The 17,697-nt window shown below is 41.9% G+C and overlaps 1 protein-coding gene across 3 annotated transcripts in view; it reads left to right on the top strand.

Moving 5' to 3' along the window:
• ATXN10 (ataxin 10) overlaps window positions 1–17,697 on the top strand; it is a 151,637-nt gene that overhangs the window by 100,118 nt on the left and 33,822 nt on the right. The window contains exon 10 of one of the 3 annotated variants that reach the window (XM_019944614.3): window positions 9,974–14,224. The exons of the other annotated variants lie outside the window; for them this stretch is intronic. Within the exon in view, the coding sequence (XP_019800173.1) occupies window positions 9,974–9,988 (15 nt within the window). The 3' untranslated portion in view covers window positions 9,989–14,224. Of the gene's footprint in view, window positions 1–9,973; window positions 14,225–17,697 lie in introns of those variants that run through there. 3 annotated transcript variants of the gene reach the window in all.

Genomic DNA, 17,697 nt, shown 5'->3' with positions numbered 1-17,697 from the left:
ACTATTTATCCATCCGTTCAGTGAGTATTATGTGCTTGCTATGAGTCAGGCATTGTTCTAGGCTCAGGAAGTGCAGCAGTGAACACAATAGACCCACATACCTGCCCTCGTGGAGCTTACGTTCCAGTGACACCTACTCAGTGAGGATAATAATACCTCACAGGGAGGATTAGATGAATTAAGGCTTGTAAAAGCACATTTAGAACATTCCTTGGCATGTGCTCAGTTTCGCTGCTGTTATTGTTATGCTAAGTGTAGGACTGTTAATGTTAAAACAAAGTAGAACCTCAGCTCAGGGTTGGAACCCTTGGAATTCCATGTTTACTGTCTCTAATGTTTTTACTGAAAGAGTGAATAAGTAAAAGTAGATAGGAGTATACCATTCATTACCCCATACAGAGAGAGCATAGCTCATAAGAAACTATGTGTGATCTCCACTAAGTCAGTAAAGTAGTGTCACTGAGCTCCCAGTTCAGAGCAATGTGAAGTGCCTCGGTTGGCCGTGGTACAGAGGACTGTGCAGATGGAGAAGACGAGAGCAGGAAAAGCAAAACATCGGATACCTCTGGTCTCTTAATATTTATTTATGGAACTTGGAATTAACTCCTGGAATTTTATGCTCATTCCATATTTTAAATTCTCATTAGACATAAGATCCTTTGGACTTCTGAAGTTCTTTGAATCTAGGAGTAGGGAGAAGAAGCACTCGGGAATGTAAGGATAAGCATAGGCTAATATTCTTTGAAGTGGTGACTATGTTTTAAGACTGAAGATTAATATTTAAAAATATGAAATCGATTCTCGTTTCTTTATATACTTAAATATTGGTAATCTAATCAAATCGGTGTTTGCACACAAGGTCCTTGGACCTGAGTGTTTTACATCTTAGTACTCAGGCATGTATGGGGGGCGGGGTGGGATAGAGATAATTGATGAGTGGAATGAATTCATAGTGGCAGAGGACCTGGAAGCCCCTGCTTGTATGATTTCGGGAAAATAATTTTGCGAATTTTCTCATTTGTAAAGTAAGAAGATTGGACCAAATTTTTCCAGGTCCTTTTCAGCTTTAATTATGTGATTTGTGACTTTTCTCTTTAACCAGATTCCCCAAAGTAGAAAGCTTTGCATTGTTTTTCTCTCCTGCTAGAAACTGCTACTTGTTCCTTCACGTAATGACGTGACGCCTTTGGTTCTTCATGTTCTAAGCACAGAACACATAATATTGGAATAACGGGGCCCTGCCCTTCTTGAGAAGTTGTCAGTTTCCTCATCTTCTTAATCAAGATGACTTCCTTTCATAATCCTCATCTGTAGGTGGGGTATAATTTTGATGGGCCACATAATTACCTAAGTCACTTTCCAGTTCCCACATTTTACGATTCCAGAGTAAAATTCAGAAGACTAGAGATGGACTGGAAGACAGAAAGCTGCGTTACTTGGTTTTGTTCTTTTAAGGTGGAAAAGAAGGAAACCTCCACAGCTGGGAGCTTTCCCAAACTAGACTTGCTATAGGGAGGTGGCTGGGACCCCCGATAGTGATTGCAGGTTCTTAGTAGGCAGCTCTGTTGTTTTTCTGTGATGTTTATGCAGGATTATGCAGATCTGTTTGTGCAGATCCTTTTTCCTATAAAGCTCTTCCTTTTGCAAATAACTCTGTAGGAAATGTTTATACCTAAAAGCATATATGATGGGAGATGACCAATTCAAGATTGCCTTGTATAATTACAGATGTACAGACTAAGACTTGAAATCTGTAGTTTGTGGTGTGTGATTTGGCAGAGATCAAATAAAATTCATATACACTTTTTGAAAATACAAAGAGAAAAAACCATCTATACTTTATTTGAAAACATGCCATTTCTCTGGAACTTCCATTTTTAGAGTAATTAGTAATATGCTTTTGAAAAATGACTTGAAGTAAAATGGAAGAGTATACTCCAGTGATTTTACCAATCAGGAGTCATTGCCCTTAAAAATATAAGGTTTAAAAAAATGTATACACACACACACACGGTTAATAGTATCAGTGACTTATAATATCTGCAGTATTCCAGATTTATGAAATTCCAACTAAGAAGTCTTATCTACGTAAAAAGACAGTATAATTTTGAACTGCTGATTTTTAGCCTGTTTTTGCATCGTACGTTTTGAAGGCAGAGAGCACAGTGTGAGTGAAGGCCTCCTTCCTGCCTATTTTAGAGGGTTTCTCGTGGTGAAACGTGTTCAGGTAGGTAGTGTGGTGGTTAGGAGCTCTGGTTCCAGAGTCAGCTGGATTCAGGTCCAAACCCTGGCCATGTTGTGGAGCCTGTTCCTCTCAGCAAGAAGGGACAACAGGACGTCCTACCTCAGGCTTTTGGGAGGATTAGGACGGATAGTTGATGTAACGTGAACAGTGCTGGGCAGACACTTAGTAGATATTAACTGCAGTCATTTTTGTTTGCACTTGGTCAGTGACTTCCTTCTTTATCTCCTAATGGAAGTCCTTTGGCACCTTAAGAGCAGTGTGTTGGGAATTGCACTTTCAGTTCTGGATCAAGATGGTGTAGGTGCACTTCTCTGTATTCCTTCTGCTAAGTCGGGCTAGAAACCCTGGGCATTGTATATAAAACAAGCATAGGGAGACTCAGAAGGTGGAGAAGAGGGCAGCCTGCCTAGGGGCCTCAGGACTCCAGGGACGGCCCGATGGTGCGTTCTGTGGGTTCTCTTTTTGCCCCATGTTTCTCAGACTGGATGTGAGAGAAGCTATCGATCCAGAAACACGGGTGCAGACCGAAAAAGCCCCCAGGAGAGAAGCGTGCTCTTTCTACCCAAAGGACGAGAAAGGGGCAATTTAGCAAGACAAACTTTTAGACTGTAACCGCCCTACTTCAGACAAGCACCACGGAAAAAAAACGTAGCCCCCTGCACCCCATCGGGAAAGGCCGAGTGCGGAGTCTGGACTTAAACCTTCACCCAAATGTAATGAGGTTCCCCCATCCCCCCGCTGGCTGGGGTCAGAGAAGACTGCACTTCCATCTCTGCTCCATGTAACAAGGCACCCTTTCTCGGGGCCCAAGCGTGCTGTCAGTGGAGGCCACGTGGGGAACTGGAGCTCCCACCTGTTCGGGAGCAGTAGGTATAAAACTATGGTTTCCTTCTGCCCAGCAGGGAGGAGGCTGAGGGGGGACCTGGACCTTCGCCCTCACGTGGCAGCAGCAGGAGGCCGCTCCCCACAGCCCTCACTCTCGTGGTGTTACGAGGAGACCAGCTAAAACAGGAGAAACACTTAAGACCCACAGTCTCAGCAGTATACCCCAAATGTTTAGAGTACAGTGAAAAATCATGCATTACACGAAGAACCAGGAAGATCCCAACTTGAATGAGAAAAGGCAGTCTGCAGATGCCAGCACCTCGATGACACAGGCGCTAGAGTTACCTAACGAGGGTTTGCAAGCAGCATTCGTGAAAGTGCTTCAATGAGCAGTTACAAACAATTGACGCAAATGAAGAAGTAGAAAATCTCAGCAGAGAAAGAGAAGATATAAAGAAAATCCAGATGGAAATTTTAGGACTGAAAAATATAACAACCCAAAATAAAGTGAAAAAACTCTTTGGACTGGTTTGGTAGCACAACGGAAAGGACAGAGGAAAAAAATCAGTGACCTGAGGATAGAATATAAAGGGTCCAGTCTGAACAACAGAAAGAAAATAGACTGGAAGAAAATTGTCAGGGACATGTAGGACTCTAATAACGGTCTGACATTCTGTCATCAAAGTCCCAGGAGGAGAGAAGAAAGAAGGTAGGGCTGAAAAAGTGTTCAAAGAAACAGTTTCCCAAATTTGACACACCAAACCTACAGATTCAGGAGAGTCAAGACTGGGGTCATGTTTCCTTCGTTCAGCTTTATAGACAGTGACTGTCCCAGCTCTCTGGAGTGTTTATGATCCCAGTTGCCCATCTGTCCTCTTGAGGGGTCTTGTTTTCAGTCTTTTATTCTTTTTTTATTTTTTGCGGTATGCGGGACTCTCACTGTTGTGGCCTCTCCCGTTGCGGAGCACAGGCTCCGGACGCGCAGGCTCAGCGGCCATGGCTCACGGGCCCAGCCGCTCCGCGGCATGTGGGGTCTTCCCGGACCGGGGCACGAACCCGTGTCCCCTGCATCTGCAGGCGGACTCTCAACCACTGCGCCACCAGGGAAGCCCAGTCTTTTATTCTTAATGACCGAAATCCACTTGCCTTACCTTAGTCCAGGTTACATCAACCAACATTTTCAATAGAAGCATAACAAGATAGTCTTTTTGCTAAACATCTTATGTTTTCCTAAGCTAGCAATTACCTGGGTAATATACCCAGTAGAATTGAGTGCTGTGTTTACCCAGAGTCATGTACATGAATGTTCATCGTAGCTTTATTCGTAATAGCCAAAAACTGGAGAGAGCCCAGGTGTCTCTCACTAATAGAATGGGTAATACACCATGGTATGTTAATCCCGTGCAATAATACACAACAGTGAAGGTGGCAAGCCACCATGAGGTGCAGAGGTAGGTTTTGTAAAGGAAACCAGACACAGGAGAATGCGTACCGTATGACTCCATTTACCCCAGATTCCAGAAGAGGCAGAAATAATCATCTAAGGTGATGGAGACTAGAGTGCCAGTTACTGTGAGGGCTCATCAGCTGGGAGGGTGCTGGGATGTTCTCTGTCTTGATCTGGGTCGTGGTTGCACATGTGCAGACATATGCAGAGCTTCTAAAAGCTGTCACACCTAGGAATTGTGCTCTTCATTGTAGTAGGTTAAATTTTAAAATAAAATGTGTACGTGTTCTGAAACACAGATCTCTATGTAAAATCTTGGTATTGCCTTAAGGATGAAATGGAAGCCCGTGAGCTTGGCCTTCAGGGCCTTCCGAGCAGGGTTAGGTGTGCCCCTCCTCTGCACGCCCATGGCACTTCATGTCTCCTCCCGCTCTGGGTACTGATGGCGGGCTTTGCTAGTCCCTTCTCCCCACCCCCACCCGGAATTTAGTCAGGGCAGCAAACGTGTCTCATTCACCCCTTAGTCCCCAACACAGAATCTGTCAGAAAGTAGCTATCTTTTAAATTTTTGTCAAATGAATAAGTAGTTGCAGATTAAAAGGTTTTCAAGTGCTCGCGTACTAACAAACAGGGAAATGAGTCGTGGAGAAGGGACCTGAAAATGAAGTGTGACTTTCCTGTTCAGGCTAATAGTGAGATTCCTGGGGGACTGGAGGAATGGCCAGTCCTTTCCTGCTGCTCGGGACGGTTCGGGTTTGGCACCAGAGGCCTCTTCCTGGGTCTCCTGAGGCCGGCAACGTGCCAGTCCCGTTGTTCCTGACTGCTTCCGGGCAGGGGCCTGCCCCCAGCGGTCCCGGCCCGCCTCGCTGGCCCCTTCCTCCCCCTTTCTCTATCCGGAGCACTCTCAACTGTATTCTTGGGATTTTTCCAGCGTATTTAATGTTATTTCAGTCATCATCTCTTTCCCGAAGACCTGAAGTATATATCCTCCTGAAATTTGTAGGGTGCAATTGAAGAAAGCTTGAATTTTAAAATTTAACAAACCTGGGTTTTGCCACTCACTCTGTGACTGTGAACAAGTTGATTAACCCTTAGAAATCTCATTTTCCTTATCTGTCTGGTTCCTACCTTGCAAAGCTCTTACGAGCACCACATTTTTGCACGTAAAATGTTGGCAGATAAGGAGAGATTTGGTATAGGTGTCCTTCCTCTTTTCCATTCCCGTTCTCTAGCAGAGCGAACAATGTTTCTAACGATAGGCGTGTTTCTGGAATGAGGTATCTTCATTCATAGACACATCCCCTCCTGGTAGTCTGCTTCTGAAAGGTGACAGTGGGCCTTCCACGTGATGCCTTAGAGGCTGTGACGGTGTCAGGCAGTCAGTCAGGATTCATGGTTGGCAGGCAGGGGAGAGAAGGGCAGGATGTTGGCCGCCCCCCTTGCCCACCAGTTCACCTGTGGGCTTCATTCCTGCCTCTGCCCAGAGGCCGAACACCTCAGAGCAGGGCCCCCCTTCTGTTTTCAGAGCTGTTCTTACTCATTCATGATACTCCTTCCAAGGGCGGATCTGTGCCAATGTGTACCGTGACTCCCAGACTCCCAGCACTGGCTGGAGGCTCAGGCTCTCAGCAAGTTTTTTTTTTTTTTTTTTAAACACAATTGGCCAGTTGATAAACAGTTTCCGAGGCTATGTTTATTAGTGGCAAGGAGCTCATCCTAATACAAGGAGCAGTTGAGATTCTGTCTCTGGGTTAAACATTAAAAACTGAATGTGTTCAGGACAGAATTCTGTTTGTTCAAGCACTGAAGTGTGACACGGTAGACGATGCGTTATGGGTCGGGATTATACCCCAAGTAGCAGGGGTGGAATGCATATTTTAAAAAACTTGCTCTATGGGTTATTTTTGTTCCAGACGTAGCTGTGCGTGTTGGCGCACATGTGCCAGAACAGCTTTTCTGAGCTGCTTTGTTTCCTCTGCCACTGACACGGTTTCCCGATCCCTTTCTAGTATGACTGCTTTCTCGAGTCGTGTCTTGTGTACTGTAAGGAGGCTGCTAAATGGAGTGGGGCTTGAAGTCACGTGCACTCAAGTACAGTAGAGAGAAATGCATTTCCTGATTCATATTTTCCCCTGCTTCTGCTTAAAAACAGAGGTCTTTCATCTAGCTCTTCACATATTTCCCTGGTCAGCTTTTGACGTTTTGCTTAAACTCCAGTAATGGAAAAATAACACTGTGCTTATACTTTTTTTCCTCATTCTTCAGCTAGTCTGAAGTTCTTTACAAAGAATGCAACAAAAATGCCGTAAGTAGGAGGATAAATAAAGAAGATGATGTTCATATCTCGCATTTTCTTGAACACTTCCTAGAAGCCAGGTGTTGTGCAAGACGCTCTTTTCTCACCACCTACTTGACGACACTTCGTAGGAGAGCTTTTTGCCTGTCTTCCGCATGAGGCCAAGGTTCACGTAGCGGAGAGGGTGGCAGTGCTTGGGTCCTGCTCCCGCTCTCCTGCCACCGCCCCTGTCAGGTCGCAGGGGCTGGGAGTCGGGGCAGTGCTGTGCCGAGGGAGGGGCGCCGTCCTGCTGGAGGGGCCTCCTTGTCAGCCTCTGACCCTCATTCTCCTGGACCAAACACTTGGAGATGTCTTATGTTCCAAGTCAGTTGAAAATACCTCTCTGACGTCCAGCCCTGAGGTTTCTGGTTGCTTCGTGACTGGTCAGCGTGGAAGCAGATGCTTTGTGTGCTTCAGCGTTCGTTCACTAGGTAGTTACTGAGTTTCCACCATGGGTGCCGCACTTCCTTCTCACTTAAAACAGTTGCTCTTCTTTCAGTCTTGTAAGCAGAATACAGTAAGCTTCTTTAAAACCAGTTAATTTCATTCATTATTTAAACAAATATTTTATCTGCTGGCTGAAGAATTCATGAGAAAATTGCACTGAATTCAGATGCAGATGTTTGCCGAAGAAAAGCAAGTTGTTAATCTTCCTGGAATTTGATGGTTGAACTTAAATATTTTTATTACTCACATTGTTCTTTGTACTTCTGGACGTTTTAAGAGTCAGTATTACTGTCCTTGAACAGCTTCTTTGTTTTTCCATAAATGCTTTCAGAGCACTGCTGCTGTACCCCATTGGGCTTCACTGTGGAACTGCAGTATCACTCTTCTCTCTGAACCCTTTTCTGAGTATACCTGCTGTAACAGCTGTTACATGCTTTTCTTTTTCATGTGCTCTTCTTTTCTAGAGCGTTCCGCCTTGCAGTGTCTGGGGGGGGGGGCAGGGTTAGCTGTGGGCTGCAGTCTCTGAACAAGTCTGGGCACCTCGGCCCTCGCTGCCTCCCTGCCATGGCCTTCTCAGCCCTGCACTGGTGCTTTCCCTCCCACCTCCCAGCGTCCATTCCGAGGACTGACAGCTTCTTACCTTGGGCACTCGATAGACTCACTTCATGGGAATGCTGTCCATCAGTCTTCTTAAAGTTGAACTTCTCATCAAGTTCGTCTTTGGTCTTCTCGTGGCTCAGACTGGGACAAAATGAGTAGGTTGGGATTAAAATATTTTATGTATATCTATGAATACTATGTAATTTTAACAGAACAAGATAAGCAATTTGTATATTTCACAGTCAACAGTATAATTTGTTTTGGAAATAAGCTTTTTTTTTTTAAAGATAATTGCAGCATGTTTTATTATATTTTTGTTTATAGCAATATAATGAAATCTTTTAAAAAATTTTTTTATACAGCAGGTTCTTACTAGTTACCTGTTTTATACATATTAGTGTATAGATGTCAATCCCAATCTCCCAGTTCATCCCACCCCACCCCCCGTGGAAATAAGCTTCTAAAAGAAGTTACCCTGAAAAATTATCAGTGGGCAGATAATCTGATGATCACTTTAACTTTTAAAGGAAATCTTACCACCGTGCATTTTCAGTTATTGGTTATCTCCTTCCAGGAAAAAAAAAGTTCATATTGCTTATAAATTAATCCACTGGGAATGAGTGCTTACATTTGCCCTTAGCTGTCTGCACCCACCCCCCTGGGAGACCCAGTTCCCAGGCCTCAAAGACCATCTGTGTGCAGATGACCCCAAAGTACCTCTCAAGCCCAAACCCGCCCCCTAGGCTCCACGGTAGGTTACAGAACTGCTCACGTTCTCTGTGTATGAAACACAGAGGATGTAACTGCTGGCGACATTCCCTTGGACGCTCCAGGCACCTCACCCCTAACCTGTCCCACATTGTGCTCGCAGTTCCCCCAGCTCCTCCCCACGTCTTTTCTCCTCTATCTCAGTAAATGACACCACCCCCATCCAGCTCAGCAGAAACTTAGAAGCTTTGAGTCATCTTTCTCTTACCAACCACCAGTCTAGAAGAAACACTGTCTGCTGAGCCCTGACCGCAGAGTTTCCCATTCTGTAGGTCTGGGGTGGGACCTGATGATTTGCGTTTCTAAAGAACAAGGGCCTAGAGTCTGTCATACAGAGTGAAGTAAGTCAGAAAGAGAAAAACAAATACCGTATCCTAACACATATATATGGAATCTAAGAAAAAAAAAAAAAGGTCATGAAGAACGTAGGGGTAAGCTGGGAATAAAGACACAGACCTACTAGAGAATGGACTTGAGGATATGGGGAGAGGGAAGGGTAAGCTGGGACAGAGTGAGAGAGTGGCATGGACACACATACACTACCAAAGGTAAAATAGGTAGCTAGTGGGAAGCAGCCGCATAGCACAGGGAGATCAGCTCCGTGCTTTGTGACCACCAAGGAGGGTGGGAGGGAGGGAGACGCAAGAGGGAAGAGATATGAGAACATATGTATATGTATAACTGATTCACTTTGTTATAAAGCAGAAACTAACACACCATTGTAAAGCAATTATACTCCAATAAAGATGTTAAAAAAAAAAAAAAAAAAGAACAAGAACAAGGGCCCAGATGACACTTATACTCCAGGGACTGCAGAGGAGCCACCACTCCATAGGGTCTACTGCTCCCTCTCCATCCTCATCTCCTACCATTGTACCATCTCCCTGCACGCAGCCATGCCGGCTTCCTTTCCATGAGTCAGTTACGCTCAACCCTTTTCACCCGTGAGTCGGTGTACTTCTGGTTCCCTCGAAATCTTTGAGCATCTGCCCCATATTTATGACACAGGTCTCAGTTCACATGTCACCATCTTGTAGAAAAGTCACCCTTTCTGAAATGCTGCCCCCTCTGCCACGCTCTAGTTGATCATTAGGAATTACCATAATCTGTAAACATACTTTTTAATTTGTTTACTTACTTCTTGCCCATGCACTCTCTCCCTCTCCCGCAGCTGTCCATCTGTCTGCCTCTGTCTGTTAAGTTTCATGAGCACAGGGACCCTGATCACCTGTATGCTGAGGGACGTGTGGATGGGATCAGGCCTAAGAGCTGTTTTGCCTCCTTCACACACATGTATTTTTTTCAGCAAATTGACATCTAAGGACAAGGCAAGGGATGCAAGAATGAATGAAAGCTGCTTCATGCAGTTGAAGACCCCAGTGTCTAATGAAAGAATCAGACCATCAAACAAGTAGCTGTCGTCTATACTGTGGACTTAATACAACCAGACTCAGTAATCTGATTGTCACTACCCTGGGAAGGAGCCAGTCACAGGCCTCGAGAAGCCAAGGAATATTATGTCAGTTCAACTCTCTCCACAGCATAAAGAGAGAAGAATCTTCTGCACCTCTCAGCATTCTTGTTTGCTTTTGTTGTTACTCTGCTAATGTATTGGGCCAGAGGTGTGTCCTTTCTTTGGAGAGAAGCTTAAGTTTGCCAGGACCTTTCTGCTCCCACCTCTGTAAGGCCACTCTTGCCTATACCAACCATACTCCTTTTTCTCTCCTGGACTCCTGGTAGGGAGTAGAGATTTTGCCCCCGGAAGACTCTTAAGTGGGTCAGACCAATACATGAATCAAATTAACTCCAAAATCACTTTGACCTCAAGGCAGAAAATTCATTCCATATTAAGGGACTCCAGTGAAAGCCTAAATACACTGTAATAATAAAATGCCCACAGGAGATACTCTATATTTGAATATTAATTCTATCTCATTATCAGATTCCCAGGGAGATACTAAAATCCAAAGATTACATTTCATTTTAAATTAAAGTCCAAAGACATTAAAGTCAAATTCTCTGCCCATGTGAGTTAAAATTCAAAGAAATTAAAGTCCAAAATGTATCCTCTGAATTTCTTATTCTGCTTAATCCCAGCTGGAGGGGCTCTTAACTCCTGCATGGGGTCAGGATTCTTTTAACAGCTGCAGCCTGGGTTGGTGTCTTGGGGTTTCGTGAACCCCAATACTAAACCTCTGATATGCCTCACTTCTAAAAAGCGTTAACAGGGTACAGGCTTATCATGCACTGGCTCCCCACACACACCAAAGTCAGGAAACAAGCCAATTCCCAGTCTTCTGATCGTTACCCGGAGCAAAAGTGTGTCCGTAGAAACCAGCACTTAGTGCTTGTTGTCAAGTAGCAGGAGCTCTGTGATAGCTATGGGAAAGCGGTGGATGTAGAACATCTTAGTTTCTGTTTCACCAGCATTTCGGTTAGTCTGTGACAGTTAGTGGCCTATGACATTTGGGAGCAGTCTCCTCACTAATTTCCTGGGTCCTGCTCTCCTTTGTGTGAGTAATTCCAGGAAGCCAGAAGCATGCTTCTCCCAGCACCCTCTCCTGGGTTTTGTAGGGCTCCAGTCACAGTTTCTGTTCTGGTAGCAACTAAAATACCGATCCCTCTTCTAAAAGTCAGCTTGGGAGCAGTTAGGACTAGCTACATTTTCAGTTCCCTTTAGGTCTTTCTATCCTGACTGTCTAGATGATTATTTCCCACTTTATATCGGGGTAATCTGTCCTTTATGATTTTAACTGTTGCTCTCCCCACCCCCAAGTAAACAAAATTACTTTTCCTTAATCTAAATCTGCTGTTGCTTTCTTTTGTTTTCCCTTCATCCACTGCTTCTGTTCTGGTAGTAAGACTGAACCACTTTTTTTTTTTTTCTTTTTTCTGGTTGTACCGGGTCTTAGTTGAGGCTGGCGGGTTCCCTAGTTGCGGCTCGCGGGCTCCTTAGTTGCGGCTCCAGGCTCCTTAGTTGCGGCATGCATGTGGGATCTAGTTCCCCGAGCAGACGTGGAGCCTGGGCCCCTGCATTGGGAGCGAGGAGCCTTAGCCATTGCACCACCAGGCAGTCCTGAGACTGAACCACTTTTTCACACCATTCTAACCCCTCTTTGTCTTCTAGAGACAGAGTGCTCCAAAGACCTTTCACAACTGCAGTATGCCATTCAGTTTATATTTCTACATCAGAGTAAGAAGACAGTATCCTTGTGTTTTTTCTGGTCTTGGGAATCTCTCTAAATTTTCTCTTAGGTATGATGTTTGCTGTAGGTTTCTGACACAAGCCATTTTCAAGTTAAAATAGTTTTCTAGTTTTCTGAGAATTAAAAAAATAATAGGTGCTAAGCATTATCTGATGCTTTTTCTGTGATATTGAGATAATTCTTAGTACATTAATGAGGATAATTGCCTTGTAGATTTTCTGATCAACGTTAAGATGATGATGAATTTTTAAGGTATGTTTAATTAATCTAATATTATTTCCAGGAATTTTGGGTGGGGTTGTCTTGGGAAACGGTGTATGTTCATAAATAGGCCTGTTGTTTTTCTTATACTGGTCTGTCTTAATCCTGCTCTTAGAATCAAGCCATAACAGCCTCATAAAATGAATTGGGAAGCTTTCCCTCGTTTTTTTTTTTTATTGTTTTTGAATAACTTACATACATAATAGATTACCTGTTCCTTAAAAATTTGATGGTACTTACTTGAACAGCTGTTTGGGTCTTTGACTATTTTTGTCAGTGAGTCTTTGGTATTTTCATATCTTTAAATTATTTGAATTTAAATATTTAAAGTATTGACTTTTTCAAGCTTTCTATTTATTGTGTCAGTTTTTCTCAGAAAAACTAGATTTTCTATTTTTTTCCATAAAATTCATAATATTTTATTATTTTATCTATGTTTTCTATATCTGTTTCTCTCTTTTCATTCTATTCTTTTTAAATAGATATCTCTCTTTTTTCCTTCATCAGTTTTTCTGGAATTTTTCCACTCTATTAATGTTTACAGTGAGCCAGGTTTTGGTTTTGGTTCATCTTTTCTGTGTGTTCTTCCTCTCTAATTCACTGACTTTTGCCTGTCAGTCAAGAGGAACAAAGATAAGAGTGATAGCAGGCTTCTCTCCAGAAATAATGCAAAACAGGAATCAAAGGAATGACATCTTTAAAATACTAAAAGAAAACTAGAATTATATATCCAGCCAAAATATCCTTCAAAAATGAGGGCAAAATAAAGACATTTCCAGACAAACAAAAGTTGAGAGAATTTGCTGTCAGCAGAACTGTGCTATAAGAAATGTTGAAGGGTGTTGTACCAGGTGAAGGAAAATGGTACCAGCTGGAAACCTGATTCTATACAAAGAAATCAAAAATACTGGAAAAACTAAATATGTGAGTAAGAATAAAATACCTTTATCTTCAATTTTTAATTTGTAAAAAATATCATCAGCTCTTTGAAACAATCATAATATTAATGTATTTGGAGGTTTATAATGTATATAGAAGTAAAACGTGTGAGAGCAGTTGCCCAAATGTCAAGTGGTGTATACAGTTGTAAGGTTCTTACATTCATGTGAAATAGTATAATATTATTTGTAGATAGACTAAAAAAGTTAAAGATCCATATTCTAAACCCTAGAACAACCACTTTAAAAAAAAAAAAGGAAAGAGAGTTAGTTAATAAGCCAATAGTAGAGGGAAAAAGATGGAATATTTAAAAATACTCAGCCTAAAGGAAGTCAGGGTAAGAGGAAAAAGGGAACAAAGTACATTTAGGATAAAAAGAAAACAAATGTCAGAATGATATAGTTAAACACAACTATATTGATAAGTACATTAAAACTAAATGGCTTATATATTCCAATTAAAAGACAGAGACTGTTAGACTGGATTTTAAAAAAGCAAAACTCAGTTATATGATAACTACAAGAAATACACTTTGAATATAAAGATGAAGATAGGTTAAAATGAAAGAATGAAAATGATATACCATGCAAACACATAAAAAAGGTGCAGTGGCTATATTAATTTCAGACAAAATAGACTTGAGATATACAGAGGGATATTTCATAATGATTGAAGGATCAGCTCATCAAGAAGACATAAAAACATGAACATACATTGCAAATAGTAGAACTTCAAGTACATTAAGCAAAAACTGGCAGAACTGAAAGGAGAAATAGATCTATAATCATAATTGAAGATTTCAGCACTCTTAATAAATTCTAGAACAAGGAGAAACTCAGGAGTAATACAGAAACTTGAACACTGATCAATGAACTTGACCAATTAAAGTTTATAGAGCCCTGCACCCAACAGCTGAATACATATTCTTTACAGTACACATGGAACATTCACCAAGGCAGACCATACACTGGACCATAAAACGAATCTCAGTAAAATCATGGTAATGTTTTCTTAGGTCAGTCTCCCAAGACAAAAGAAATAAAAGCAAAAATAAACAAGTGAGACCTAATCAAACGTATAAACATATAATCAAATGTATAAACGTTTCCTTTTGCATAGCAAAGGAAACCATAAACAAAAAGAAAAGACAACCTTCCTACTGGGAGAAAACATTTGCAAACGATTTGACTGACAAGGGCTTAATTTCCAAAATAGACAGCTCATACAACTCAACAGCAAAAAACAACCCTATTAAAAGATGGGCAGAAGACCTAAATAGACTTTTCTCCAAAGAAGACTGTATACAGATGGTCAATAGGCATATGAAAAGGTGCTCCGCATCTCTAATTATTAGAGAAATGCAAATCAAAACTAGAATGAGGTATCACCTCACACCAGTCAGAATGTCTGTCGTCACAAAGTCTACAAATAATAAGTGCTGAAGAAAAGGGAACCCTCCTCCACTGTTGGTGGGAATATAAATTGGTGCAGCCACTGTGGAAACCAGTATGGAGGTTCCTTAGAAAACTAAAAATAGAATTACCATATGATCCAGCAATCCCACTCCTGGGCATATATCCAGAAAAGATGAAAACTCTAATTTGAAAAGATACATGCACCCCAGTGTTCATAGCAGCAGTATTCACAATAGCTAAGACGTGGAAGCAACCTAAGTGTCCATTAACAGATGAATGGATAAGAAGATGTGGCATACATATATACAATGGAATATTACTCAGCCATAAAAAAGAATGAAATATTGCCATTTGAAGCAGCGTGGCTAGACCTAGGGATTATCATACTAAGTAAGTCAGGCAGAGAAAGACAAATATTAGATGATAACATGTATATGTGGAATCCAAAAAATAATACAAATGAATTTATTTACAGAACAGAAACAGACTCGTAGACAGAAAAACAAACTTTTGGTTACCAAAGGGGAAAGCGGGGCGGCGGGGGGGCAGCAATAAATTAGGAGTTTGGGATTAGCAGGTACAAAGTACTATATATAAAATAGATAAACAACAAGGATTTACTATATAGCACAGGGAAGTATATTCAATATTTTGTAATAACCTATAATGGAAAAGAATCTGAAAAATAGAGAACCAAATCACTTTTCTGTATATCTGAAACTAACACAATACTGTAAGTCAGGTATAGTTCAATAAAGAAGAAGAAGAGGAAGAAGCCATGTGAAGGTGAAGGCAGAGATCTACTAGCCAGAGAACATCAAAGGTGGTCAGCACACCACCAGACGTTCAGAGTGAGGCATGGAACAGATTCTCCTTCATAGCCCGTGGAAGGAACCAATCCTGCCAGCACCTTGATCTCAGACTTCTAGCCTGCGGAACTGTGAGAGAATAAATTTTGTTATTTAAGCCACTCGGTTTCTGGTACTTTGTTACAGCAGCCTTAGGACACTAATACAATAGCCAAAGCAATTTCAAAAAACAGAATTAGAGGATTGTGCTTCTTTCATGACTTACTAGGAGGCTAATTAAAGCAGCGTAGTATTAGCATAAATATAGGTAGATGTATAGAAAGTCCAATATAAAATAGAGTCCAAATATAGAGTGAATGGGGAAAAGCTAGTCTTTTCAACAAATGGTATTGGAACAATTGTACATCCTTATGGGGGAAAAAGAAGAACCTTGACCTTTATCTTGCACTAAACTCAAAAGTTGATTTATAATGGAAATATGAAAGCTAGAATTATAAAACCTATAGAAGAAAACATTGTGGATGTGTTGAAGAAAGCCATAATTTCTTAGGACACAAAAAGCACTAATCATGAAAAATATTTTGATAAATTGTTCTTCACCTAAATTTAAAAGTTATACTCTTTGAAACACACTATTAAGAAACTGAAAAGGCAAGTCACAGACTAGGAGAAAATATCTACAGTGCTTATATCTGGCATAGGACTCACCCATATCCAAATTATGTGAAGAACTCCTACAACTCAACAAGAAAGAGTAGCCCAGGTAGTAAAATGGGCAAAATATTTGAACAACACCTCATAAAAAAGATACAGAAATGGCCCATAAGCACCTGAAAAGATGCTACACATCAGTCATCACGAAAATGCAAACAAAACCCACAATACGATGTCACCTAAAAAGTCTGACAGTACCAAGCGTTGTTAAGGATCCAGGGTCACTCAGTTGCATTGTTGGAGGGAATGTAAAATGGTACAATCGTGGTGGAAAACAGTTTGGCAGTTCCTATATAAAGTTGAACATAGACTTAAAAAATGACCCAGCAAGGGCTTCCCTGGTGGCGCAGTGGTTGAGAGTCCGCCTGCCGATGCATGGGACACGGGTTCGTGCCCCGGTCCGGGAAGATCCCACATGCCGTGGAGCGGCTAGGCCCGTGAGCCATGGCCACTGAGCCTGCGCGTCCGGAGCCTGTGCTCCGCAGCAGGAGAGGCCACAACAGTGAGAGGCCCGTGTACTGCAAAAAAAAAAAAAAAATGACCCAGCAATTCCACTCTTAGACATCACCCCAGGAGAAATGAAAACACGTGTCCACAAGAAGACATGAACACATAGTGTTCATAGCACCTCTATTCATTACAGATAAAACTGTCCATCAACATGTGAATAGATAAATAAATGGTATATTCATAATCAGAAATAAAAATAAACTACCGGATACATGTAACAACATGGATGAATCTCAAAAAGATTGAAAAAGAGTTCTTTTGATGTGGTCTTATTAGTATAGAACAGACAAGTTCTGCCTCTAGTGACAGGAAGCAGATGGATGGTTACTAAAGCAGTGATTGTAGAGGTGCACAGGAGCTCTGGGGTGATGGAAATGTTCTCTATCCTGATTTGTCTGTGGTTACACAGGTGCAATTGCAGTCCCCTGTGTGTAAATGGGGACATCTCAACAAAGTTTATTCATAAGTAAAGAAAACAGCACCCGGGGGAAAAGTGTGAAGGACAGTGTCTTCTGTTTTAGGAGTTCTTTCAGGGTTTGCAGCAGATCTCAGATTTTGTTTGCCTCGATAGGTGCTCTTGGACTTTGCGTAAATCAGGAGTGCGCAACTCATTGCATGTCGGAATCACCCGAAGAGTTTGTCTAAAGACACTGCTGTCCAGGCTTTGCTCCCAGAGATTCTGATTGATGTGTTCTGGGGTTGGGACCACGGCATTGGTTGTTTTCGAAATCTCCCCAAGGGATTCTAATGTGGAGTCAAGGTTGTGAACCTCTGGCCTAGGCTTTTGCTCTGAGTCCTAGAGAAAGACTGAAATGCAGGTCGTGTGCTTTCTTGTTGCTTCTTGGGTAACATCCTTAGTTGTTCCTCTGGCATAGCAACTCAATCATGAAATGCCTAGTAGTAAGCTGCACAGAACACCGTGGAAATAAATGCAACACAGAGATAAACAATACTTATTTTTGTGAGACTTAGAGTTGATTGTGGAAGGCAAAAGCCAGCAGAGGAGTATGGATGGAAATTAGTAACCAGAGGTGTACCCAGTTCATGAGACAGTCAAGAACATAGTACTAGCTTAGAGCAACCCATCCCTACCAGATTTCCTGTGATTGCAGAAACGTATGTTCATATATTCAGACTTTGCTGTACAACAGCTTGTGCTCTGTGAAGGATTACCAT

The sequence above is a fragment of the Tursiops truncatus genome, chromosome 11 (genome assembly GCF_011762595.2).
Source record: "Tursiops truncatus isolate mTurTru1 chromosome 11, mTurTru1.mat.Y, whole genome shotgun sequence".
Lineage (NCBI taxonomy): Eukaryota > Metazoa > Chordata > Mammalia > Artiodactyla > Delphinidae > Tursiops > Tursiops truncatus.
The sequence above is the reverse complement of the archived record's forward strand: the minus strand, read 5'-3'. Positions and strand labels throughout refer to the sequence as shown.